Source organism: Zootoca vivipara, chromosome 1, assembly GCF_965207765.1.
Source record: "Zootoca vivipara chromosome 1, rZooViv2.hap1.1, whole genome shotgun sequence".
Classification (NCBI taxonomy): Eukaryota; Metazoa; Chordata; class Lepidosauria; order Squamata; family Lacertidae; genus Zootoca; species Zootoca vivipara.
In genome coordinates, this window is record NC_142582.1 from 106729076 (window position 1) to 106756834 (window position 27759).

The following is a 27759-nucleotide window of genomic DNA, read 5'->3' on the forward strand; positions in this document are numbered from 1 at the left end:
GGGCATGACAAATGTTTTCCAATATGTTGGGTTTTGACACTAGTGTAGGCTTCTCATTTCTCAGTGTCACTCCAGTTTTAATAAAGCAACTGGCATTATATCATTGGTGCTATCTGGTGCCTTTCATAATGACTCACAGTGCCAGAATAAACTGCAATATGGCTTCAGAAATCTTGTTACCCCCTAGAAGTTCCACATCTGCTTTCTGAGCTGAATCTGAATCTTGTGCATTGGCAGATGGCTGGGTGTGACATTGTTAAGGTGAACCTGGCCATGCCTACATGCCGAGCTGGCACAATGAAATCCCATTAATCCTCTATTGCTCATCCAGCTCAGAAATCCAATCGGTCCCCAAGCCCGGGCAGCCCACCTCAACTCCTCTGTTTTACAGCATCAGGAATCAATTCGGGCATTTTGGGCCCTGCCCAGTCTATACATGGAAGGAGTAATGGCACCTCCTTCCTCTTCAGACCTCAGTTCTGGCCCTTTTTAGTGTGTAGGGCATTGGAGCCAACCTCTAGGGGCTGAGGGGTCTCCGCCCCCCAATAAAATATTTGATGGAGCTGGGGCCACCCCAAAGTTGATGGGCATTGCCATTCAAATGGTGTGTGTGCACTGCGTGATATGATTGATCATGCGATTTATCACCCTTGGGGTGATGAGCAGAGTTCTTTCCATTTCTTTCTCGTCATGCTGATGACATCTCAGTTCACTCCAGTTCTAGTAATAACTATTGGGCATTTGAGTGGAATTCAACTTGGAAGTCAAGTACAGTGGAACCTTGGTTCTCGAACGTCTCTGTTGATGAACGTTTCAGAACCCAAATGCCAAAAACTTGGAAGTAAATGCTTAAGTTTTCGAACACGCCTTGGAAGTTGAACGGCTTCCACTGCGTGTTTTTTGATTTCAACCATTGAAATTAAGATTCTCCCTTCACACCTGGTTTGTCAAATGTTTCAGAAGTCGAATGGTCTTCCGGAACAGATTATGTTCGACAACTGAGGTTCCACTGTACTGGAAAAGTTTAGCCAGAGTCTGATCATTGGCCATATTTTTGTATCTCATGCATTGATTGTTTTCTAACTGTGTGTAGGGGATTTTACCAACGTTCACTTGAAAATATTCTGCTTAAAAAATCTTCTCTTTTCTCACTGTCCCTGTTCTTTGTTAGAATGTTCACAAACTAATAAATTGGAGAGGAAATGGTTTCCCCCTCTCCTTTGGCAAAAGCCATGCTGGTTTGTCACGTATCATATTCAGTGAGGTGATTTATAGCTTTGTCATTAATTATTGTTTTGGCTTGTTTATTTGCTGCTGAAGTAACTGAGAGCCCTGGGATGGTTCTGTGGCTAATGGATAAAAGGGGGGGGGGAAGGGAAACCAAAGTAAAGCATAAAACAGTTTAGGGTCAGGAGACCTACAGTAGATTCAACAACAGATGAACCATCAACTTACAGTGTGACTTTGTGGACAGAAATACAGCGTTCAATAGACTGGCGACTGGGAGTGGCCGCCGAGACCATATAACACTGGTCCTGAAAGACCTACATTGGCTCCCAGTACATTTCTGAGCACAATTCAAAGTGTTGGTGCTGACCTTTAAAGCCCTAAATTGCTTCGGCCCAGTATACCTGAAGGAGCATCTCCACCCCCATCATTCAGCCCAGAGACTGACGTCCAGCTCTGAGGGCCTTCTGGGTAGTGGCGCCCGCCCTGTGGAACGCCCTCCCATCAGATGTCAAGGAAATAAACAACTACCTGACTTTTGGAAGACATCTGAAGGCAGCCCTGTTTAGGGAAGCTTTTAATGTTTGATGTTTTATCAGGTTTTTAATATTCTGTTGGGAGCCGCCCGGAGTAGCTGGGGGGGACACCCAGCCAGATGGGCAGGGTATAAATAAAAAATTATTATTATTATTATTATTATTATTATTAGACTGTGAGCTGCCCTTGATGGTGTTATAACTCTACTGCCAGAGAGTCATGAGTCCCTTGGCGTTTTAGATTGTGTTGTTTCAGATCCATCCCAATCTGATGATTTGTTACATTTTAATTGGTCAATTTACCCTAGGCAGTTCTGTGCTCTTGCAGCTTAAACTCTATTATATTTTTTAAGTTGCTGGAGTGAACAGTTGATCTTCTTTATCCCATCCTTTCATATATTTCAAGGCTATCATCCCTTCATATTGGTTTCTCTAAACAAGGCATGGCTGGTTTTTTCTGCCTTTTCGTTAATATGATTCATTACAGAAGCTAGAAGTAACTTGAGCAATAGGAGCAACTTCCAGGGCATTTTCAGAATGAATTGTTTGAATGTTATTTCAGTGCGCCGGACACTTGCATGCTACATAGGATAGAACTGTGTTAATCTCATTGCTGAATGTTCCTAGTATAACCTACAGGCTGGGAATCAGTAGGATCAGCAGAGTTGGTGCAGTCGAAAACAGCTAAAAATTCCTATGCCAATTGCCACCTTTATCATGCTTTTCTTAGAAGATTCATTGAGGATTCCTTAACTTACATCACTCTTGAAATACAATTTCCAGTTTAGGACTACAGTACACCAATGCATAGGTTGTGCAAGGAAAATCTAGTTAGAATGCAGCCAAAGGTTTGAAGTAGACAATATGCCATACACACAATTAGAAATTACATTAGTGCCTTAAAAAAGAGAGAGGTATGGTGGTCCATTTGGAAATCTGGTAGGGGTGATAGTCAATAAGGGTTTTTTAAACCTTTGCTCTCCACTGTACATAATATAAATTCCCTCCTTTGAAAAGAAGAGGTGAAGCAGGCCTTGATTTGAATTGGGACCACCATGAGGGGCAGAAAGGTTAGAGCTCTTCCATCCTCACCCCCCTGGCCAGGGTTTCAGTCTGGATTGGGGCCTCTGCTGTGACCACTCTTTACTGTTTTAAAAGCCATGCATGCAATAGATAATTGTGTGAATGGCATCTTGTTGAGCTTGACCTTTAGTCTCTCTTTAATTCAGTCATGATGATGATGATGATGATAGTAGAGTACATAATGCAATCAGTGAATAATGTGCAGGATGTTTGTTTTGTTAAGTAGCATTAAATATCTGTTCAGTAAATGCTTTGGAAATGGCAAGAAAAAACTTTTTCCCTCAAGTTATTTATTGCATTACTGGTACTTGCTGGACAGGTTGGAAAAAAGCTAGTAGCTTGAATTGTATTTTGCAGCGCCATGGCCAGGGATTGTTAATTACCACGTCAAGTACACACAATAAACTGCAAATGGCGTTCAAAATCTTCTTCTCCTTGTTTGGCTGGAGTACCTGGCCTTACAATGTCTTTTGTTGACATGGCTGCCATCTGTTCTGTGGCCTGTTATTCAACCCGAACATTTAAAGGAGGGAAAATGCTTTTTCAGTACCTATTTCCATGTTGGTGACCAGTGTTATAAATCCACAGGAATCCCAGTGGGACTTGCTCGCATGAACTTCCTCGTCTCTGGATTGAGGCAGAATTGCCATATGGTAGAACTATGCTTCTTTGCAGTGACACTTTGGCTGCAAGGCAATCGGGCAGTTAAACTGGCAGTTAAAAAAGATTTTGAGCTTACATTTTAGGAGGTGAATCAACATTGGGGTCAGATGTCTTTTTTGCTCCCTTGGCTCAATCTGGTGCGCTCCCATGCAGGCCTAATTGTGTGTTTGCTTTGTGTGTGGAGTGTGGGTAGCTGTTCCCAGTAGCCCTGACACTCTGTACAGTTCCTGAAATTTTTGTTGCTGCTGCTGCTGCTGCTGCTCTCTCACCACGAGCAATATCTGGGTTGAAGTGGCATTTTCCCCCCCTCAAGTGTGCCCAGCCTGCCCTTCCTTTCTCTGAAATGCAAGTTAATTCTGGACAGCTATAGATAGCCCCTCCCTGCTGCCCCCCCCCGCTTTCTCCTCTGTTGGAGACAGTGTCGAGGACAATTATCCAAGCTGCATAAAAGCTGTTTCCCTGTAATGGGCTGAACTCCCTGTACTGTGACAAACTGCCCAGCTGCTCTGGCTCCATCCCTCTCTTTCCCCCCTCTCTTCTCTCCCCCCGCCCTGTCTGCACCCTTTCATTTCCAATTCATTCCAAGCTTTCTTTCTCTCTTGACATCTCTGCCACTCCAAGGGGAGGTGAATAAACAACCACATCAAGGGAGCAATGTAAAAAATGTCCCCTTTTCTAAGGCACGCTGCATATAACTACTGTACTCATGACCACACATTTTCATGGCAGAAGCTTCCTGCTCCTTGCAGGAGTATTTTGAGTCTAGAGCTGAAAGATGCCTTTTTGCACACCGTTGCCCAACCTCTGCAAGGGGGTTTGCAGAGGCAGGCGGAATGGCAGCTTCTGCTTTCAGCCGCCCAGTGTAAGGAAGTGGTGAGCACCAGGCTTTCAAGGGACTGGAATCCAAATATCTTGCATGCATGTTTGTGTAGGGGTAGGGGTACACAACTTTCTTCAACCTGAGGTCCACATGCCCTTCTGGGGACCACATGACATTGGTGGATGGAGTCAGAGTCAAAAGTAGGTGGAGCAAATACGGGCATCATAGAATTGTAGAGTTGGAAGGGACCACGAGGGTCTTCTAGCCCACCCCCTGCAATGCAGGAATCTTTTGCCCAACATGGGGCTCGAACCCACGACCCTGAGATTAAGAGTTTCATGTTCTACTGAGTGAACTATCCCAAGTCCATTCTTTTTCATTTGTACAGTAGACTTGTTTCTACACCCACCCACAAGCCCTCTCTGTCCCCCATCAGGGTTCAAGGACATATTCCAGTAAGGCAGGGCGGGGTTGAAGCAAGGCCACTGAGAGGGGAGGGTGTGTGGCCTGGGGAAGTCTCAAGGGATAGATAGGCCCAGAGAGCTGCATTCAGACCCTGGACCTGAGATTCCCCACCCTACCTTAAAACACTGCATGGTGCTTATTGAGGAGACTAGATGTGCTCATGTAGAACTTCTAATGCCTGCAGTCTGCGTACACTTGTAGGTACTGGCCCACATCTAGCCCTGGTCTGCAATTGTAGGGGCATCTCGGAGAAAACAGTGTCTGTTTTTTCCAAAGATGCTTCCTGTCCTAATGATAAACACAGGGAGCCTTATGGTAACACACACCCAGAACAAGCAAAATGGCTTCACAATTGGCAGCCCGGGAAGAGAAGATACGGAAATGGGTAGCATAGGGTTTGGAGAAAGGGATTCAGTCAAAGTTTTGGATGTTTCTGAGTCTTTCAACCCCCCTCCCTCTCTCTCCCCCTCTGCAGGTGCATCTGCGCTCTGCAGAACGTCTCCGAGACCTGTGCTGTGCCAACCGGGGCACCTTCATCAAAGTGGGGCAGCACCTGGGGGCTCTCGACTATCTCTTGCCTGAGGAATACACTCGCACACTCAAAGTGCTGCACAGCCAAGCCCCTCAGAGCAGCAGGCAGGAGATCGAGCAAGTGATCTTGGAGGACCTGGGCAAAGGGGTATGTGTGACAATAGGCATGTGTTGACTTGTCCACCAAGCATGAGCAATAAGAACATAAGTATAGCCCTGCTGAATCAGGCCAATGGCCCGTCTAGTCCAGCATCTCACAGGGCTCATCCACACTGCTCAATGCTTTTTGAGGCAGAGGTCTGGTCTTTCCAAGTGCGTGCCTGAGCAGTTTTGCTGCTTGCTGCATTTCAGCGGTAAAACGCGGGTTTCCCTGAGGAAAGTGCCAGGACAAAAAAAGACCTGCTTGGATGCTGATATGGAAAGCCCGGACTTGCACCTAGAAACATGGCACAAAAGGAAGTGTGTAACCAGATGCCTTTGGAAAACCTGCTAGCTGATCAAGCGTGCAGCAGCCACTCGCAATTCCCAGCAACTTGTATTCAGAGGCAAAATTCCTCTGATTGGGGAGATAGCCATCATGACTAGTAGCAATTGATAGCCTTGCCGTCTATGAATTTGTCTAATTTCGGATAGTTCAGTGAACTGAAAGCACTAAACAGTGGTTTGTTGCTGCTTTCTGGTAATAAATGCACATCCACTTGTTGCTAAGGATACAGGCATTGTTTTCTCAACATAGTGCTTCTGTTGCAGAAATATCACATTTTTGCAGTGCCGAAACTGGAGTATTTTGTCACTGCGAAAATGCAGATTCTTTCCCCTAGCTCTCACAGCTGTTACTGTTGAGATTGCTGTGTACTATGTGCAGCATAATGTGATTGTCACAGACCTCTGTTGGTTATTGAGTGCACCATTGCTAGCAGTGAGTTATACCTGCCATTGCTGTAAACGTGCAGCACACTTTATAACACAGAGGTGGCTAATCTGTGATTCTTTAGGTGTTGCTGAACACCTAACCATCCCTGACCATAGGCCAAGCTTGGCCTATCGCTCAACATCCAAAAAACCAAAGCGCTGCACCAACAAGTACAAAATAACCCCTCTGCAGCAGCACAAATCCAACTCAATGGTGTAACATTGGAAAATGTTGATCACTTCTCCTACTTGGGCAGTTATCTTTCCACAAGGGCTGACACTGGTGCCGAAATCCAGCATCGCCTGAGCTCTGCGGCGCGTGTCCTGGGGGTGTGGCGCCCAGCACGACCGGGGGGAGGGGGAAAGCCACGATGGCACCCCACCAGGATCGTGGTGCTGGGGGCGGTGCTCTCCCTCTGCCCCCCTCTTCCTCTGGCAGTGGCTGTCTTGTTCAAAAGAATTTTAGAAATACTCTTGAAAGAGAAGTTGCTGAATTACAACTCATTACCAAACTAAAAACTATGGAGAGACCTGGTCTGAATAGAGATATTGGATTCATGTCCCATTATACATACTAAAGCTAATTTTGGTCATCTATCCCTTTAAAAATCCTTTGCCCTTCCCTGTGGAACCAACTGCCATAACAGTCACCAACAGTTATAAGGTTGAAGCTGTACTGTAAGAACTTCCTGACAGTAAGAGCTGTTTGGCAGTGGAATTTGCTACCAAGGAGTGTGGTGGAGTCTCCTTCTTTGGAGGTCTTTAAGCAGAGGCTTGACAGGCATATGTCAAGAATGCTTTGATGGTGTTTCCTGCTCGGCAGGGGGTTGGACTGGATGGCCCTTGTGGTCTCTTCCAACTCTATGATTCTATCAAGCGACCTCTGTTTCAGAGTATCTGACGAAGTGTGTATTACACACGAAAGCTCATACCTTGAAAGCTTGTATTTAGTTGATCTTTAAGGTGCCAATGAAATTATTTAAAAAGATTTTTTCATCTTTCATCTTGTTATTTATTATTTCATCTTGTTATTATCAACACGGCTATCCACCTGAATCTGTTAAAACCGTGTTTATGGAAGACAATCTTACTCGGCTACAAGTGATCGCCAAAGAAGAGGAGAAGAAGAAGACGACTAGCTAGGACTGATGGGAGATGGAGCCCAACAAAATCTGGAGAGCCCATAGGTTAACCAGCTTTGTTTTAACATCTGATACAGGGATAGCTCTTGGGAGTGTAGCTTGTAAGATGCAGGTGTGGGAGTCTGCTGTTCTTAGCAACTGGAGACAGACAATATTTGCTGCACAGAGTTTCAGAGTGTATGCATGTCTTCTACCTTATTGAGAACGCCCAGTTAGCGAAAAACGGGCCATGTGTGAATTGTGGAGCCTGGGCTACAGAACAGATATGAGTGGCATAAGTAGAACAAAAATGGAAACACCCGTCAGGAGCCCATTCACTGGACAAGAATAATGGGGGTCAGTTAAATCTACAATATTCATCTGATTGCCAGCAAACTCGGCAGCTGCAGAACCAATGTAGCAGTGGGGCTGAGCAGTGTTCATGAGCTAAGGAGTTTGTCTAAAGTGGGTACAGAACAGTTAAATGGGTCGGGTCAGATACAGAGGCATAGATGGGGCAGTGAGAGACAGTTGGTTAGATGATATCAGACAGGAGATAGAAGACAATTTGGCAGGCTACATTGCAGTAAAAATGTCTGAGACAGTATTGATCCAAACCAGCAAATCACGGAAGGCCTTATACCTTATTATCATATGAATGTTTGTGGGCCAGAGTTCATTGATGAGACATGTTACCCACTGAGCTGCTGAGCCCTGTTTTGCTAGAGTGGGTCCCTTTAAAACTTGCTGCCTAGTAGCTAAGGCTTGGTCACTCCATAGATGTGCCAGTTTTGCTCAGGCCATTGTCAAAGCAACACCCGTCTTTTGCGGGCGATCTTTTGGGTCTTGCAGATCCTTCCTTTGGTACCTGGAACCTGATATCTGCTTTGTGCTGTTAGAGTGTCTCCTCCAGCCCTTGGTCATCACCCTATAGGTCAGGAAACAAGACCATGGCTGCCTCTACATACCGGTAGTGCCCTTGTTGTGAAATAGCCACAAGGTGTTCACTCACCTTTTAATGGGCATCTGCATGATGTCATGCAATGAACAAAAATGTCTATGTTTTCCCTGTTCAGCTTCTGTTTCATGCCTCCCACCCACCTCAGGTGATCCAGCTCCCCACCCATAAAAAAATAAACACCAATGCTACACAATCTCAGAAGTAGATGTTCCTTTGTGAGCTATTCAGTAGGTCCCCCCCCCCAGTTATGGTCTTTATGATTTTCCTTCTCTGTGGCCCAACTCTAGGAATTAACATGATCACCTTAACCCTTCCCTTTCCAGAGAAAATAACATTTATACCAGTTTTATCCCATCCCTCCCTGCAGTGAGGGAGAGGAAGCAATAATAATTAGCAGTGTAGTGAGGGGAGAAGGAAATATTTAACACTTTCTGATATATTATTTGGATTCCAGAAGTCTGTAAGCAGGGCTGCTATTCTCCTTCCAGCTTAACACTGAATAGCAGTGACTGGGTGCTGCAAAATTTCCACATCTGGAAGCACCCATTGACAATGGAAGGTGTTGGTTCTAAGTGTGCTGCAGAGAGCAAAGTAGGGATGGGGAGATCTGCCATTTTTTATTTCGCTCAGTTTCTCTCCCCGCCCCCCATTTTAAGTTTGGTTCTCCAGATTTCCACATCATTTATCAGCATGTTAGTGCAAATTTATCCTAGTATACACATTTTGGTATGCAATTTCGCCTAAGAAGCACACACACACACACACACACACACACACACACACACACACACACAGAACACAATCTGCCCCAGATTGCACACTTTACCCTAGCATAGACACTTTTGTACACAGTGTTTGGCTAAGAGAAGTGCAACTTTTGGAAGATCTCTTTGTTTCAGTTTGCACCTTGTTTCAGAAAGTGCAAATTAGGTAAGTTCGCATTCAAAGGTGAACTGAATTGAATTTCTCTCTCATCCCTAGAGCAACGGTAGGCATAGGAATGGAATATCAGAGGCAATATAGATGGCCTGTGGCAGAACCATGGAACGAGGGCCAGTCTTAACATTAGATGGCTGCCTTAGGCGGAAGATGCAGAGGGGCTGGGGGAGGGGCAGCAAGGTGCAGCAAGGCTGGGGGAGGGGCAGCAACCCTCACATGTGGTGGAGGATGCTGTCCCACTGACAGTTTTGAACTGAGGTACCATACATTTAAAGCTGTATCCTACCACTTTAAACAGTCATGGTTTTCCCCAAAGAGTCCTGGGAAATGTAGTTTGCTAAGGTAGCAAATAGATCCCTATTCACACTGACAGAGCTACAGTTCCCACAGTAGTTTAATAATCAATTCCTCTTTCCAGGAAAGTGTGGGAATTGTAGTTCTGTCAGGGGAATAGGGGGTCTCCTATCAGGTTACAGCACCCTTAGCAAACTACACTTCCCAAGATTCTTTGGGGGAAGCCATGATTGTTCAAAGTGGTAGAAGGCAGCTTTACGTTTATAGTGCAGATGGGGTCTAAGACTCACCCGCCAGTGCAGTCAGCTTCCGTATATGGAATAGAAAGAGACGCCATTTTGCCTTTTCCCTCAGTTAGCAACATGTCTTGGGGCTGCCCTACATGGAGCTCTCCCTCAGTAGAATGGCAGGCGCTGTTAAAATGAACTGCAAGCTTGCTCTTGGTAAAATGCTACACGTGGGCAAGTTGTGCTGGCCTTTTGCTGCACTATAACCATTTCCAGACAGCACTGTCAGCCCTTCCTTTTTGAAAGCCCCCTAATTAACCCTGAATGAAAAACAAATAAATCCCCATAATAACCACATAAATAGCTGTTGCCGTTTACACCAAGGCCATGTGGTGGCAAGGAAGGCTGTGTCAACCATGAGTGCTTTATAGCTGGTAAATCAGATTACTTTCCCCCAACTTCATTTGTGATCATACTTCAAGTCTCTAGGGTGGATTGAGAAGGTTCGGCGGTGAAGAATGAGGCTGCAGGGTGTGTTGGCTTTTGGAGGTGGTGAGTGGGGTAGACCTACCTATAATGCCATGGGGCAGGGTGAAATGCAGTCGGTGCAGCAGGATTGGAACATCTAGTAAATCTGGGGTTTGTGGTGCAGGAGTGCATATAAAGGAACATGCTGTCATATGGGTTCACCTTGTGGAGAGTGAATGATGTTGCCATAGATTGTGTAGTTCAGATAGGCAAGGGCACATCTGAGTAGGTGGGAAAGCCCCCAAATAGCCTTTTGTTGGTAATGTGAGTAGAGATGGTGAAATTGGGGTGGAGGGTTATGGGGTATAGGGAGATAGGACTTTTTCCAGCCAAGGCCACATTATTCTGCCCAAGCTGTAGCCTGACCCTTACTGAACTGTGACATCATAATGCAATTTATGACCACAGCTGGGACTTGCTTTTCAAATAATCCTGCCTGCTTTCTGAACAGTGTTATGTATGAAGCTGCCTGGTGCTGAGTCAGACCATTGGTACATCAATATTGTCCTCACTGAATTGACTAGCAATGGCTCTCCAGAGTTTCGCAGGGGAAATTCACAGCTGGGATTGACTTTGGAACCTTTTGCATTCAAAGGAGATGCTCTTCCACTGAGCCACACCCTTCTACCATTTTAATCAGAGATGCTGTGGATTGAGCTTGGGAATTTTTCTCTTCAATGTGTGTGCTTTGCCCAGCTGGCAAATATTTGTGCTTTTTAAGTGTCTGGCTGTGGGTGGTAAGCAACAGTAAGTTTTAGAAAGAATGGCTAAGATACCAGTTAAAACCATATAAACCAGATAACTCTGCTAAGACCTTTGCCCTCTACCACCTCAGTTCCAGCTGCCAGTAGTTAACACAAATGAAATGTGATTATTGCTCCTGGAAGGTGCTCATTTTTGAACCTTGGTGGGTCTGTAAGGGAAGAGATGTGTCTTGGACTGTCAATTCTTAGTAGATCTTAGAAATTATGATTGGCCATAAATTGAAGAATATGTTGGGTCAAAACCTTGTTTTCTCCTGCTCCGGAGATTAGGACTCGAACCAATGGATCCAAGTTCCAAGAAAGAAGATTCCAAATAAACATCAGGAAAACGTTTCTGGTGGTAAGAGCTGTTGGACAATGGAACAGATTTTCTCAAGAGGTGGTGGATTCTCCTTCCTTGGAGGTTTTTAAGCAGAGATCGGAATGGTAATCTGTATCGCAGGGAGTTGGTTCTATAATTTTGTGAGTCTACAATTCTGAGGGCTTTATGGATTAAAGCCAGCACCCTGAATGCCTGTAGCAGGGATGGAGAACCTGTGGCAACCCCCTCCCCAGTGCTGCTGGACTACAGCTCCCATCACTGCCCAGACTGGCTGGGGTAGATGGGAGTTGTAGTCCAACAACACAAATGGAGGGCCAGAAATCTTTCACCCCTAGCCTGCAGGTAGCCAGCACAGACATTGGCCATTGGAAGCCTCTTAGGACTGAGATGGGTTGCGTATACCCAGAAGAGGAAGAATGTGTATTGTTTCTCGATATGTCTTTATAGCTGGACACCGGCACTAAACGTATTCGATGAATCTATTCCTTGGTGAGCCCTGCCATACATTAAGCCCTCTCAGTATTATTCATGGCCTCCCCAAAATTGGTCCCCCCTCACTCAGAGCTCTGGGGAGAGGTAGAAAGGCGATATATTAAAATACGGCACATGGTTTTCTCTCGCTCTGCTTTGGCTGTGTGCGGCTTCTGCGACGGACCTTTTCTTCTCTCTTGAATACGTTTTCAGCCGCTACTGATCCGCCCCAGTTCCTTTCAGCATTTCAGGCGCTAGACAGAGACTTCTATGCCTCATTGATTCCCAGCGAGGCAGCTCGAATCCCCTCTCAGTTGCAGACTTTCCTTTCAGCGTTACTTTGCCCGCATGGGCAGAGCCAGGGTGATATTTAATTTTAAAGAGACAGAGAGAAAATGATGAGTGTGTGTGTGTGTGAGAGAGAGAGAGAGAGGGGTGGGTGGGCAGAAATAATAAACGAGAATAGTTAGAAAGATATAATGCAGGAGGAGTATGGGTTATGGTATTGAGTAAGTGGTGTGGGCTGTTCGCTTTGAGGAGTGATTTATACTGGAAAGTGGAAATGGAGCTGGGAAGCTCCTCTCTGTTGATAGTGTAGGATGGGATCTTATTCAGCCAAAGGGCCACTTTCCTCTCTGGACAACTTTCTTGGGGCCACATACCAGGAGTGAGCAGGGCCAGAGGCAAACACATGCACCACCAGAGGCAAAATGGGCGAAATAATGAATGTGAACTTTACTTTTGCACAATAAGGCTCATCTCTACACCCGTCCTCACAGTTGTCTCTGGCAATCAAGTGGCAATCCTGGGCCGGTGAGGGTTGTGTGGCCTGGGGAAGAGTGCCAAGGGCCAGATACAGAGGTTTGGAAGGCCACATTTGGCCCCCAGGTCTGAGGTTCCCTACCCCTACCTTGGGAGCTCTTAGCGGTTTTCATTATTTATTTAACGGTATCATTATATTGCCTGCTATTGGAAAGAAATATTGAAAGCAGCTTCCAGAGATAAAATATACATTAAAACAAATTTAAATGGAAAGAAAGACAATTGCTTTACAGAAATTCAGGGCAGAAGGGTCCAGTGGTGGTGACTGGCTGCTAGCGAAAGCCTGAGGAAACAGGCAGTTTTTAAAAATTAGCATTGGAAGCTCCCAACAGTCAGTTTTGATATTATTTATTTCTTAAATTTGTTATACTGCATGTACTATTGAAGCCCTTTTTACCCAAGCTCCCAGTTCCTAGTCTTCACAAGCTGCAACTACTGGACCTCAATGAGGATGCACCCCCCCAAAAATGCCCTTGATTGCCAGAAGGTGCTTCCGGCAAGCCCAGTAGGGCCTGGATGAGCACCACAGCACATGACAGATCTAGAAAAATCTAGAGCCTCATTCCACTCATTTTAGTTGTGGATCACACGGATCACTCTTATTAGATTAAGCCAACAATCTTGGGTGGAAGTCCATTTGATTACTGCTAAATTTAGCCCATGCACACATTTGCTTGGCTATTGGTTATGTTTTTATATTTCAGAGATGTATTTTTAGCCCTTTGAGCGATTGCGATTGTAAGATTGTTTTTCATGATGCTGGGATCCTATAGGAGGAAGAGAAGGGAAGAAATACACATAACAACAGCAGCAGCAATATTTCATGCTAATATTCAGCATTGTGCTATGGTGAATGTTCCATCTGCACAAGCATTGGAGCTTGCCAGAAGGAATGATCCTTCTCCTTTCCCCTTGTACACTGTACTGGGGGTTCTCCCAACCCCCTGAGCCAGTTTTGGGAGGTGCAGGAGGTACTGGGGGGGGAGCCATGCTGCATATGCAGAAATCATTGCATAGTGCTTCTTCTGACAGGCCTGCCTAGGTGAATCCCACCCTCTATTTCTAAAATTAATACTCTTATTAAAGGGGGGGAGTTCTACAAACATAGAGGATTAAATGCTTTGCTACATCAACATTTAAAAGCTAAGATGCACTCTAAGGGACACTGATTATGTTTTGTAGTCCTTTAATGATCTGGAGTTAGAGACATCTGGCAATTCAAAAACCAAGGATTTTAAAATACTTATTATCCTGCTGTTCTGAGAAGCTAGCATGGAAGCCTGGTGGTGCCCAACGACTATGAAAATCACTATATCTGGAGAATATAATTGATCCTGTAGGAGGTCAAAGAAGCAATAAGCAATGGCCAGTCCATTGCCTTTTCTGTTCCTGTTGCTTTGACCTGTAAAAATTAGTGTCCAAACTTTTGGCTGTTGTTTAAAATAATATTTTTACAAATGTCCTTTTTTATAGTATATTTTAGAATATATTTACTTAAGTGAAAGAGAAAAAACATTTGCAAATGTTAACATGGAGTTTTACAAGGTCAGATTTGACAATGGGTAGTGAAAATATCAGAAACGCTGTTATTTTGTGCTGGGTAAATAAATTTTGGTAATACTGAAAAGGCAGTACAAAAGTATGTGATTAAATTTTAGAGGCCATTTACAAAAAGTCTTCAGGTTGAGTATTTCAGGGTTGACCTCATTTTCAAAGAGTGAAAATCTTATCCCTTATCTGTAGTCCAGTATGTGATGCAAACTGGCCAGCAGAGCCAGAGAACCACAGGATCCTAACTCACTGGTGGAACTTGAATTTGGACTGTCCCCTTAGATACCAAGATGACCTTGATGATGACAGAAGAAAGTATCACCTGTGAAAAAACAGAAGCAAGATGGCTGTTTGAAAAGTGACCTGTTGTACGGTGCAGTGTGAGCTAGATCAGTCTTCTCCAACATGGTGCCCTCCAAATACTTTGGGTTTAAACTCCTATCCCTCCTAGCCAGCATGGCCAATGGCCAAAGATGGTGACAGCTATACAGTCGTACCTCATTTTGTGGCTGGGATCCGTTCTGCACATGTGCAAGCGGCAAACCTGGAAGTATCCCCTGGAAGTATATCCTCACCTGGAGTACTGTGTCCAGTTCTGGGCACCACAGTTCAAGAAGGATACTGACAAGCTGGAACGTGTCCAGAAGAGGGCAACCAAAATGGTCAAAGGCCTGGAAACGATGCCTTATGAGGAACGGCTTAGGGAGCTGGGTATGTTTAGCCTGGAGAAGAGAAGGTTAAGGGGTGATATGATAGCCATGTTCAAATATATGAAAGGATGTCATATGGAGGAGGGAGAAAGATTGTTTTCTGCTGCTCCAGAGAAGCGGACACGGAGCAATGGATTCAAACTTCAAGAAAGAAGATTCCACCTAAACATTAGGAAGAACTTCCTGACAGTAAGAGCTGTTCGGCAGTGGAATTTGCTACCAAGGAGTGTGGTGGAGTGTCCTTCTTTGGAGGTCTTTAAGCAGAGACTTGACAGGCATATGTCAAGAATGCTTTGATGGTGTTTCCTGCTTGGCAGGGGGTTGGACTGGATGGCCCTTGTGGTCTCTTCCAACTCTATGATTCTATGATCCCGTTCCGGGTTTGTCATAGACGTTCGCCAGAATGGACGCTAGACAAGGCGGACATTCGCGGAGGTATTACTGTAGTCCAAAATATTTGAAGGGTACCAGATTAGAGATGACAGGGCTAGATGCTACAGTGCCTTAAGATTTCTAGTCTTATCAACCTACTTTTTATTCTACAGAAGAAATGAGGTAGCTGTGGGATTAGCCCAGGTAGTGGAAGCCACGCAACAGAAAGATGCATAGATCCCCTTGGCAGAGGGCCTTCTCGGTAGTGGCACCTACCCTGTGGAACACCCTGCCACCAGATGTCAAGGAGATAAGTAACTATAGAACCTTTAGAAGACATCTGAAGGCCTTAAACATCTGTTTAATGTTTGGTCATGTTTTTATATATGTTGAGAAGCCACCCAGAGTTGCTGGGGCAACCCAGTCAGGTGGGTGAGCTACAAATAATAAAATGATGATGATGATTATGATGTCACTGAACACATGGGCCTCTCCTTCCCACCAGTGCTCAGGGCAGCTCTGGCTTCAGGCTTGTGCAAGAGACTTTCCAGTGAGTCTTCCTGAACTATGGCCCCTCAATGAGGCCCACCCCTCCTTCAACAAGAGTGCTTGGCTCATTCATCCACAAACCTGTCCTGGATGGGGAGTTTAGCTCAATGGGCCTTGCTTTCCATGGTTTCCGCCAGCTGCCCACCTTGGCCGTGAGTGCTAGTGTGCTAAGGCACTGAACTGTGGGCATGAGGTATATGGAGGTAGAAGCAACATGATTTAGGGCTACGCTCACTGTAGCATTGTGTTGTTATGAAGAGTGGCTTGTTGTCCCTGGATAACCTCGCTGAGAGCCTGCTCAGAATATATTGCCGAAACCTCATGACCCTCAGAAATGTGAACATTTTTCAAAGAGCAGCCCAGCTGACAAGGTTCTCGGCGGAGTGACTTTTGAGAAGCAGTATAAAGAATTTAAAACTAGGTACTAGGCACCACAATAAATTCTCCATTTAACCTCATTTTATCTATGCATGGGCTAATGTGAAATGTAGGCTAGGGGGCACATCTTGCCAGAGGGTTCAAATTCCTACCATTCGCTACCTATGACACCCGAACAAAATAATAAATCTAATGGCAGTTGTAACTATCTCTTGTTGGGGTCTTCTGCACATTTGTGATTTCACAATACAAGTATTTCACTAGTGATAATACTGAGTCAAACAATTTTCCCATCTCACTCAGTATTAGGGGGTCTTGTTGGAAAGTGCGTAAGTGTGCATTAGAATTCAGAGAATGATAGAACCTTAGAGCTGGAAGGAGCCTTGGAGGTCATCTAGGAAAACCCTCTGCTCAGTATAAAGGTAAAGGTAAAGATACCCCTGACCATTAGGTCCAGTCGTGGATGACTCTGGCATTTGTCCGCAGACAGCTTCCAGGTCATGTGGCCAGCATGACTAAGCCGCTTCTGGTGAACCACAGCAGCGCACAGAAATGCCTTTTACCTTCCCGCCGTAGCGGTATCTATTTACTTGCACTTGATGTGCTTTTGAACTGCTAGGTGGGCAAAAGCTGGGACTGAACAACAGGAGCTCACCCCATCGCGGGGATTCGAATCGCCGACCTTCTGATTGGCAAGCCCTAGGCTCTCTGGTTTAGACCACAGTGCCACCTGTGTCCCTCTTCTCAGTATCAAAACTGTGGTTACGTAAAATACACTCAACAAACACACAAGACGTAACTGGCTGTGCTCTTGCATAAATAAAATATATTTTTCAAATAACTTAGAGTTCAACACAAATAACTCATAAAGTTCAACCGAGTAAGCAGAAGACCCAGTAGATCAGTTCATTCACGAGGTCCATACATGTACTAGTGTCTATTCCACCTGTGTCTTTGTATGTTCATAAAGTCCAAACAATCCACATGGGAGCTTGTACAGTTCCACAGAATCCTTTCACAGAGTCTAGACAAGGATTTCCAGAATATTGGCCTTATTTCTCCGCCCTGGGCTTCATCAGTTGTACAAGTTCCAAGTAATGCAAATAAATGCAGAAGAGTGATGAAATAGAATGCCTAAGTAATGCAAATAAGTACAATGTCGTAGTCTCACACTACTTGCATTTATTTGCATTACTTAGAACTTGTACAACTGATGAAACCCAGGACGGCGAAACAAGGCCAGTATTCCGGAAATCCTTGTCTAGACTTGGGCTGCACTGGGACTACTGACTGCTATTCAGCGTGTCTGTGTAGCACTGTAAAATTGCTTTTTCTCTTCCTCTTTTTTGGCAGTCTTTTCAGCATTACTTGCAAAAAACGTTTGCTTGCTTATTTGTTGAACTGTCCTCACTTTCAGTTGCCCTTAATGATGTCATCAGGTTCGATTAGCAACATTGCGTTGTGATGTCATCACTATGTGCCTAATCCAGAATGGAGGAAGTAGAAGAAGAAACTGGAGGAGAAAATAATAACCTAGTAGCAGCTGGGAAAACAATGGCACTGCATAGAGCTGCAGTGGGTTAGATGGGGAAATCACTCGGTATAAGTGGTTTTCAGGAGAAATTTTCCATCCCACAGATATAGCTGCTTTCAACCCCTAAATCAAAACTGGTAAATATTTATTGCAGCCCTAGTATTTTCCCACATCAAATATGGAAGATTTTGCATTCTAATCTCAACTTTTGGGACTTTGGGATGGAGTCTTTTTGTTTTTGCTTGCCGCCTCAGCTTATGAAACTGAGAACCTCCATCCTTTGACATTTGAAACTTTCAGTGTTTGCAGTAGAAGACTTGAAAGTGCAGCTGTATTATGGCATATTAGCTCAAACGCCACAAGGCATTCAAAAATAGAATATTACTGTTTAAAACCTCATTCCTTTCAAAACAGTTTTGATTTTAGGTGCCTGGCTCATGTTTTCAAACCGTTCAGGATTCGCAGTCCTTAAGGAGTGAGATTAGCCTTTATTGCAGTCAAGTTCCCAGTCAGAGGAAAAACGATGGGAAATAGATTATGTAGGAAGGCAGATGTTAATGTTTTTGGAGCAGTGAGGCAGGTCTGGTAGTAGCCTAGCAGCATTTAATTTGAACATTATTGTTCCCTCCTCAGTATTGACCTCTGAGAGGAAATAGCAAACAAACCACAGTTCTGGAACTTCTTAGCAACAACCTGCTGTCAATGGCATCAATTGGCTAGATATTATGATGTCACAAACCCATATCCTGTAAGCCAGGAGGGAGGGACCTCAGGGAGGCCCCAGGCCAAGGGCCACATGACCTCATTGACAGTGTTCCTGGGGCCACATTCTGGTGATGTGTAGGGCAAGAGGGAAAAAAAAGCAGAGCAATGTGACTTCAGCTTTTGTACAGTGGGATGCAGTTCAGCCACACAAAAGGCAGAGGGGGGGTCTGTACACAGGGGGTGTACAGGGGGCCCTTGAGATATTTCACTACACACTATTATGCTATAGAGTTACTTGCCTAGTAAATACCCTTTCCTCCATTGAGTCCTAGAATGGCCTACTCATTTCAGCCTCTGCTTCCGTTTTGGTGGCTTCTCCTTAGAACTGGTTTTTCATTTAAAAGTCCATGCATTCCATTTCATCACTCTTCTGCCCCAAAGTGAGGACTCAGAGCTATTGGAGTGGGTGGGGGCTGCTTTCCCCACCTCCTTTGTTAGCATCTCCCAGTGAGTTTGTCGAGCTGTCCAAGCATATATCAATAAAAACCACATTTATATTAAAACTAAAATGATGAATAAAAAGGGAGGGGGCGAACCCTTCACATTTCTCCCTAATAATGTGGGATATAAAAAGGGAGATTTTTATCAATTATGGGAAAAAAAAGGATTTCAGCCATAAAAAGGTAATTTAAAGAGTCAGAGATAGATGGGAAGGAGCATTAATGTCAGCCAGAACAAATGGGCCCACATTAGTCAACTGAAAGGTGGCATCACCAATGCTGTGCTTTCAAGCGAAGCGCCTACTTTCTGGAGCTCGCAGAGGCCTGCCCCACCCTAAAAAGAAGAGAGGTCTTTTGAGGGCAGTCTCGGGCAAGCCGCTCATCTAGTGCACAAGTCATACGTGGTGATGATGCGGGTGTTTGAGGTCAAGCCTGATCTGTATCTCAAGCCAGGTGTGGGGAACCGGTGGCTGCCAAATGTTGCTGGACTCCAACTCCCATCAGCCCCTGCCACCATGGCCAATAGTCAGAGATGAGGGGAGTTGTAGTCTAGCTACATCAGGTGGTGTGTGTGTGTGTGTGCTACAGCTCTTTTAGCCCTGTCCTAGGACAGAGAAGTCAGCCCATAGAGAAAAGGTTCCACATGGATTCTAATGCATTAGGGGTTCCCAATGTGGGCAGTGCCACTGCCTGAGGAGCAGTGTGAAAATCTGGGGTGGGGTGCTAAGAGGCAAGGAGGTGGCAGGAGCGTACTAGAGGTGTAAATGACTGTCGGGCTTTGAAAAGTTGGTATTGCTGGATCCAGTTCATCAATTTTGTTGCATTAATTAAACTGAGAAGACCATGATGTCCTGTCCTTGTATGTATAAGGTAGCTTCCTTTCCCTGCATGTAAGGTTAGTGGCTGAATTTGCACAAATCGTAGTCTCCCTGACCATCCGGAAAAACATGATCACAACCGTCAGCCATGCATCCTTCTCTTTCCCTTTGCAAATTATGCCCCCGGGGAGCAGCGGCAGTGCTGGGCCCATAAGTGCAGATGATTTATGTTAACCGTTGCAACGATAATGTTTAATCTGTAAAGTGCTAATCTATTTTTATGTTGATTATGAATAGGCCAGCTGTGCCTACTTCCCTATTCATAGAGTTTAGCGAACAAGCCCATTTTACAGGCTGGGCTTGGAGGATGATTTACATGTGGGCAGATGCTGCTTTCAGGGGAGTAAATCAGCTGCGCTGCGCTCCTGAAATGGTGCTCAGGCAGCTCGGCAAGGATAGAGGTGGGAAAGGAAGGGAAAGAAAGAGAAGGAAAGCGTGGACTGAAAAAGGAGGAAAGGGATAAAAGCGAGTGCAAATGGAGTGGAGATGTCAAGGAAGATACAGTCATACCTTGGAAGTCAAACAGAATCCGTTCCAGAAGTCCGTTCTACTTCTGAAACGTTTGACTTCCAAAGTGCAGTTTCTGTTGGCTGCAGGAAGCTCTTGCAGCCAATTGGAAGCTGCGGAAGCCCAGTCAAATGTTTAGCTTCCAAAAGAATGTTTGAAAACTGGAACACTCACTTCCAGTTTTCAATCGTTCAGGAGCCGAAATGTTCGGGATCCAAGGCGTTTGGGAGCCGAGGTACAACTGTACATTGCACGGCTAAAATTTGTTGCACTAGCCTAACCGTTTAGTTGGGGACCACTCGTTGAATTGGATGCAGATTCTGTGAACAAAAGGGCTTGCTCTGTTTCTGGAAGGGGCTGAGACATAGCTGCCAAGTTTTCCCTTTTCTCGCGAGGAAGCCTATTCAGCATAAGGGAAAATCCCTTAAAAAAAGGGATAACTTGGCAGCTATGGCTGAGATCCAGTGGGTGCTTCTGCTAGAATGTGTGGATAGAGACAGGACTAATTCCCACACTGTCAAGGAGAGCTCACTGCAGGGGTTCGGATGAGCAGGTGAATATCTGCTTTCTGCAGCACCAGCACCCTGTGAGCAGAGTTCTGCTCCTGGGAACTCTGGATCGAACCCCTAAAGCAACAGTTTCAATAAACAGGTTTTCAAAAGAAGCCCTACATACAGTGTTTATTTAGCTTATTGGCACACACCTAAGTATGATTAATTAACACAAGCTGCTCGGATGGACTGAAAATAAAACTGCCAATATCATAATGCCTTTATTCAAATCTGTGGTTGCAGCTTCCCTTGGAATACAGTGTATAGTTCTGGCCACCACATCTTAAAAAGTATGTGGTGGAGCTGGGGACATGTTCTGAAAATGTGTGTGGCATAGGGAAAGGAGAATAAGGAGAGTCCCTGCACCCCACTCTCTTACAGTAATAGGTGGTGGGCTGGTTTTGGGAAGGAGTGATCTCAGTTCAAACATCAGAGGACTTGTCTTTCCTACCAGCTCTTCTCGCTTCAAAGTGCAGTACTTTTTAATAGAGGTAGTTTAATGGAGCTGTGGAAGATTATGTTTATAGTAATTCGGTTATGACACATAAGATTATACATGCTTTTGTGAAACTGACCTATCCAGATGTAACTCTGGGGCAGCCTGCAGCAGGCTGTGTTACAAATGTAAGAAATAAAAATTATTTCCTTCTACATTGCCCAGTGACTTGAATGCTAATCCTTAAGTCTGATGATTTTCTGCATTGCTTCTTCCATACATGGCTATTGCTATTTTTGATACGCAGGACTGTTAAGCATATGCAGTGCTGGGGTGCAAAGATCTGCCCGGCGCGCCTCCCCCCAGGTTGCCCAGTCCCAGGCATGCAGGAGGGCTGAGCCGGTAAGCCGCCTCAGCTTCTCGCTGGCTCGGGCGCCCCCCAACTTGCGGCGCAGAGCCACCCACAGCAGAACACCCCACCGTGGCGTCCGATGGGTGGGCTCTTCCCTGGATTCAACTCTCGGGCCCCGAACTCTAGGCCTGGCGCCCTGAGAACCTGGTGCCCCGCACCCCTAGTGCCTATGGGTAAGACGGCCCTGTTGATACGTCATACATTTCTGTTGGCTGATAGCTGAAACAAATGAGCAGAGAGCCCATGTATTGTATCTGTTGCTAGAGTATACCATTTCTTACTACTTGTGAGGAAATGACTGAATGCTTCCTTACTTACTAGACGGACCTGTTAGTTTCGTTTCTCTATGTTTATCATTTTTCCAGTCTTAAATTCAGGTCTCCACATTTCTTTAGTAGTTAGCAATTTTTAGTAAAAAATAATAATAACCTCATGAAAATTCAGTAGCATTTTACTGTGACTTTCTCCTAACAACACCATTTTTATATGGAGTTTTGATTAATATGCACATTTTTGCAAAAGCAATTTCCCCATATATAATGCATTTTGGTGTGATTTTTACGTATGTGCATTTTTACACAAACTTTGCCCTATAAATTCAAATAATAATAATAATCATAGAGTTTTTTGGAACGCATTTCAAAATTTGAACTGCATTGCAAAATTCAGAAAAGTGTAAATTTCAAAGTATGGCTGTATTTTGGTTTTCATTTTGTTTCAGAAAGTGCAAACTGACTTTCTCTTCCATCCCTACTAAGAGCAACATAGGAAGCTGCTTCATTCCATGTCATACTGTCCATCTAGCCAGTAACTATAACAGTAACTCTATCAAATCTGTTTACAGCAAAAGTACATAAAAATCATACAGCAGAAACTATATAAAAATAGTTTCTATTAAGAAAAAATAGTTTCTTAAATGATGAAAAGACAAAGAATGTATAATCATAGCATTGCAGTGCTATTTTTCTGGGAAAAGAGGTGCAAGACCTCACCCTTGTTCTCTTATAATGGCAATAGCGCCTACCCGAGAAGTGCCGGAACTGAGTTCTGGTGAGTTCCAGCTGGGGGGAAAAAAGCCCTGCATGACAGAAAGATCACTGAGAGCTGAAGACTGGATAGATCTACAACATTTGGCTAACAAAACACGTGGTTCTGCTGAAGTTCTTGCTTTGGTAGAAAGTGCAAATAAAGTGTAAGTCAGGAGTGAGGAACAGACATTGCTGAACTACAACTGCCATCAGCTTAGCAGCTATAGTCATTGGCCAGGAATAATGGGTGTTTTAGTTCAGTAACATCCGAACATCTTAATAGTCCCCACACCTGGTGTAAGGTTGTGTTCCTTTCCTTCTCCCCTTGTGGTATAAAAGAGATTATTTGTCAGAGTGACAAGGTAAGTCATAGCCAGGTAAGTCATACTCAGAGTAGGTCTATGTATTTCAGTAGGTGTGCTCTGAGTATGGCCAACATTGGGGATCATGTCCCATTTCCCACTGGCAATCAGGAAATCAAGGCCAGAATCTTGCCTCAGAAATTAAAAGAGAGACTATCTGCTGCTGCTTTTTCTTACTTTTAAAGCACATTCGTTTTAATTGCTGCTGCTGTGAAACTGCACCTTCTGAAAGTTCCAATCCATCTTTGAGATTGGCAGACACAACTCCATCCTGACAGGCAGGCTAGTGCAAGAAGTGCATAAGATAATATTTCTCCAAAGAGAGAGAAGACAGTGGATTTAATGAGCATTGTTCAGTTCAGGTGGGAGACAGCTGAAGACAGAAGAGCAAATTAGGCAGAGATAGACTTGACATGGGGGGGGGGACCTACTCCCACCCCAGATCTAAGAATGCCTTGACTTTTGGCAAAGGCAGAGTCAGAAGGGCATTGGTGATATCACAGGTCACCAGGTTTTTTATACGTGGTATATTGAGGAATTTATTCAGTATTATATATCATTTATATAATATTTTCATATAATTTTCTCTTAAACCATAACGTGCTATAAATTTTATATCCATATTCCACAATCGTTCCTATGCTTCCACATCTATATTATTAATCAATATCTATTGCCCAATGTATCACTGAAGATTTTAACTGCTCATCCTTTGTCTATCATTCCAGTAATATACATTTTAGACAGCACTTTAACATTACATTCCAACAGATCTCTCTCCAATTATGATATTTGTTCCCCAAACCCTCATTTCCTATCTCTCTTAAATGCTTCATTTTAATAATGATATTGTATCCATCATGTTAACTTCCTTGATAAGTCCTTAAATTATTTTAATTTAAACTCCCCTCCCTCCTGTTTTAATAAATTTCTATAAGTTGTCCAACATTCCATCATATTCTTTTTCTTTACTGCTATGGCTTCCAGCAGTGAGAGCCAAAGTGGTATTTTTGTCTCCAATAATTTCTTTATATTTATCCCATACTCTATACATTCCCCCCCATTATATGATTTGTAAATCCTTTGTGTACTTTCACCTTTTCATACCACAAATAGGTGAGCCAACCAAAAATATTATCATAACCTTCTAAATGTAAAATACGTGGATTCTCCAATGTCATCCATTCCTTCAACCAACAAAGACAAGATGCTTCATAATATAATCTCATATCCAACAGGGAGAAACCTCTCTCTTTTGCATCTATCAGTATTTTATATTTTATTCTCGGTTTTACCCCTTGCCAGATATATTTAGAAATATCCTTTTGCCACACATTGAAACAATCTGTTTTGCCAATCACCGGAATTGATTGAAACAAAAACAACATTCTTGGAAATACATTCATTTTTATAGTTGACACTCTACTTAACAGTGAAAGTTTGCAGATTTCTTGTGATATCTTCCCAGGTTTTTAAATAATTATCTTTATATTATTTGCTGTTAACCATACACCTAGATACTTAATCTTTCTTTCAGTCTTTAAACCTGACATAAAAAAGCCCTGCCTGCATGGATTGATAGCTGCCTGCTGGAAGAAGAGATGATCTACGCTAACCACCTCATACTTCTGGGTGCATCCACATGGCATCTCTATAGGGTTTCAAGATTCCACAGTGCTAATGAGCAGACCCTGCAGCAAGCACTGGTCCGCCTTAAATTTCCCCAAGTGAAGACTATTGCCTGTGCAATGGGCATTGTGTATTGACTTTTGCTGCCCATGTGGGCAGAATTCTAAGTGTTGCCATGAGAAAATGTATTTACCTGTGTCTTCCCAGGATGCGTGGCAGTCTTCCTGCTAAAAGCTATGGGTGGTATTCAACTAGGTCAGTGGTGTCTCAAAATTCACCAAAAAACCGAGCATAACTCGGGTGTTGTGTCACTTCGAGAGAAAAAACCATAATTTCGTGATATATATACTTTAAATAACAAAAATGTATAATTGTAATATATAACTGTATTTAATAAACCAAAACCTAATTATTTAACCAAACCAAACCCCCCTTATTTATCACAAAGTGCCCAGAGTTGTTGAGCTTTTCGGGGGGAGCTGCTGACCAAAGTTTTGGAGGTTTTTTTGGGGGGTGCAAAAGTTGCTTTGCTTTTTTGGGGGGATGCCCCAAAGCTGCTGTGCTTTTTTGGGGAGAAAGAGAACAGAAATAAATGACAAATACCTTCGCTGGAACTAACACGCAGCACTGATATAGTCTGCTAAAGCACCAAAAAACCAGCACAGAACGGGTTAAAAAACGAACGCTGTTACACCCAATCATAGTCTGCCAAAGCGCCAGAAAAAAAACAGCACAGAAAGGGTTAAAAAACCAATCTCTGGCTACCAGCAGCAACAACAACAACAAAAAAGGATCCGGGTTTTAACAGCAGCAGCGACAAGCTCTAGCGGAGACAAGCTGTAGGAGGAGCGGGAGAACAAATGGGGGAAAAACAACAACAACAATAGCGTGAATGGGGCGCGTGCCAGCAGTGAGGGCTCTGCGTGTCACGTCTGACACGAGTGTCATACGTTCGCCATCACTGAACTAGGTGTTGCTTGGAGTAAACACATTGAAATTAATGGTCCTATTTTAGTTATTTTCATTTATCTCAAAGGGCCTACTCTGTGTAAAACATAGTTGAATACTGCCTTAGGGTCTCAAATGTTCGAAAATGACACAGACAAGCAAAATTAAAATTAATAATGCATGTGGTTCACCTGTAATTTTGTTTTTTGATTTACATTAAGCTGTAATCATATTTTTTTTTAAAAAAATGTCACCACTGTAAGCCCCTCAGAGACAATGTTGAATTGTGGAGAAAATCCGTATCTGGAGAGATAGTAAAGTAAACAGGCCTTGGTAGCGTGACACAATGTTGGTTTATTTGTCTGGATTGTCCCAACAGTCTAATGGGTGAGCTAGGATTAGTATTCAGGCCAGTCTTTTTAGAGTGCCATGGTATACATGCTGTATGTGTGCACTCCAGCTAGGTATCACTGCTTCTCCCATCTCCTACCTCTTCCCTCATGGCACCATCACATTAGGGCATTGTTATCAGCCCAGGATTACTGATTTTTATTGGTAGCTTTGCATTTTATTAAGTATCTGGCCTTAATCAAGGTTATTCTGTGTGTTTGCCTGAGCACAGATGATAAGCAAGAGTAAATTGAAATGGAATAAAGAGCATGTTCCCCAAAGCATCAATTTGTAGGGGGGAGGGGGAATCAAAACAAAACAGGGTAACTGCCAGCACTGTGTTGTATGCCAAAGCTGTGTTAAGTGGAAAGCAAGACTGTGCAGTCTTTGCTCGTTAAAAAAAGAAAGAAAGAATCATTTTTCATCTTTTTAGAGTACCATGAATTTATAAATGATACAAGTACAGAAAATATGCATACCTTTCTTTGTTTTGCAGAGTTTTATTCTGCTTTTGCTCAGCACAACAATCAGGGAGTTATGCAGAACACTAAAGTCCTGCCTTCTGACCACCGGAAAAAACAGGCTGTCTTCTGACCTCTTGAGTTTTTATCAGGCATTGCCAACACAGTTCCAAGACAATCTATCCAGCCCTAGTCTGAAGTTGCTCTTCTTTTGTTTGCTGTTATGCACAGTTACTAGGGAGCCTTGTATTTAAGCAGTAGCCTGGTAGCCATATCCGACTAGGAATTCAGTGTAGATGAGTGAGGTGTTTCTTGCAAATAGTTCACTGCACCACTGCAGGTGTTAATTCAACAGCCTCAGGGCCGGCCCTAAGGCAAGGCTGGGTGGCGCAGGGCCACCAGGGGGGCGTCGCGCTGCTGCGCCTGCCAGACAGCCACGCTGGCAAACGGGGCCAGGGGGGGGGCGGCGGAGGGATCTTTGCACCACCGCGCCAGGGCACCAGATATGCTTAAGACGGCCCTGAACAGCCTGTTACTGTAAAAGGTCAAAGGTGTCCCCCATTTAACGTATATTTTAGCGCTAATCATTACTGACCATAATTTATTAATTTTATATATTAAATTTAGAAAAGAGCCCAGGTCGGCAAACAGCAAGAGACAAAGCAATAAAAGCATCTTAAGAACAATACCAGCACAGAGTGGGAAAGATCTCAACTTAAAAGGCTCGCTGAAGGAGGAAGGTCTTCAGTAGGTGCTGATAAGAAAACAGAATGCCTGTCTAGTATTCGAGGGGAGGACATTGCAAAGGATAGGTGCCAAAACACACAAGGCCTGATTTCTACATTGGGCAGAATGGACCTCCTGATAAGATCGTATCTGCAGGAGGCCCTCACTCCAGCATGCAGTGATCAATTTGTTTTTTAAGGGGTCAGATAACCTTTTAGGTACCCTGGTCCCAAGCAATGGAGGTACCAGTGAAGGTACCAGGGTGTCAGAGTATGCCTCTGTATTTTTCAGGAATCACAAGTAGAGAAAGTGCTATTGCACTCAATCCCAGCTTGAGGGTTTCCCATAGGCTTATGACTTGTCCACCCTGAGAACAGGATGTTGAATTAAATTGTATTCGTCTCATCCAGCTGGGCTATTCTTTAGAGAGACGTTTTGTACAGTGC

At 44.0% G+C, this 27759-nt stretch overlaps 1 protein-coding gene across 3 annotated transcripts in view; it reads left to right on the forward strand.

Moving 5' to 3' along the window:
• Positions 1-27759, forward strand: part of ADCK1 (aarF domain containing kinase 1) — a 99506-nt gene that overhangs the window by 37975 nt on the left and 33772 nt on the right. For all 3 annotated transcript variants that reach the window (XM_035107923.3, XM_035107919.3, XM_035107924.3), the window contains exon 4: positions 5270-5473. In XM_035107923.3, the coding sequence (XP_034963814.1) occupies positions 5270-5473 (204 nt within the window). The remainder of the gene's footprint in view (positions 1-5269; positions 5474-27759) is intronic.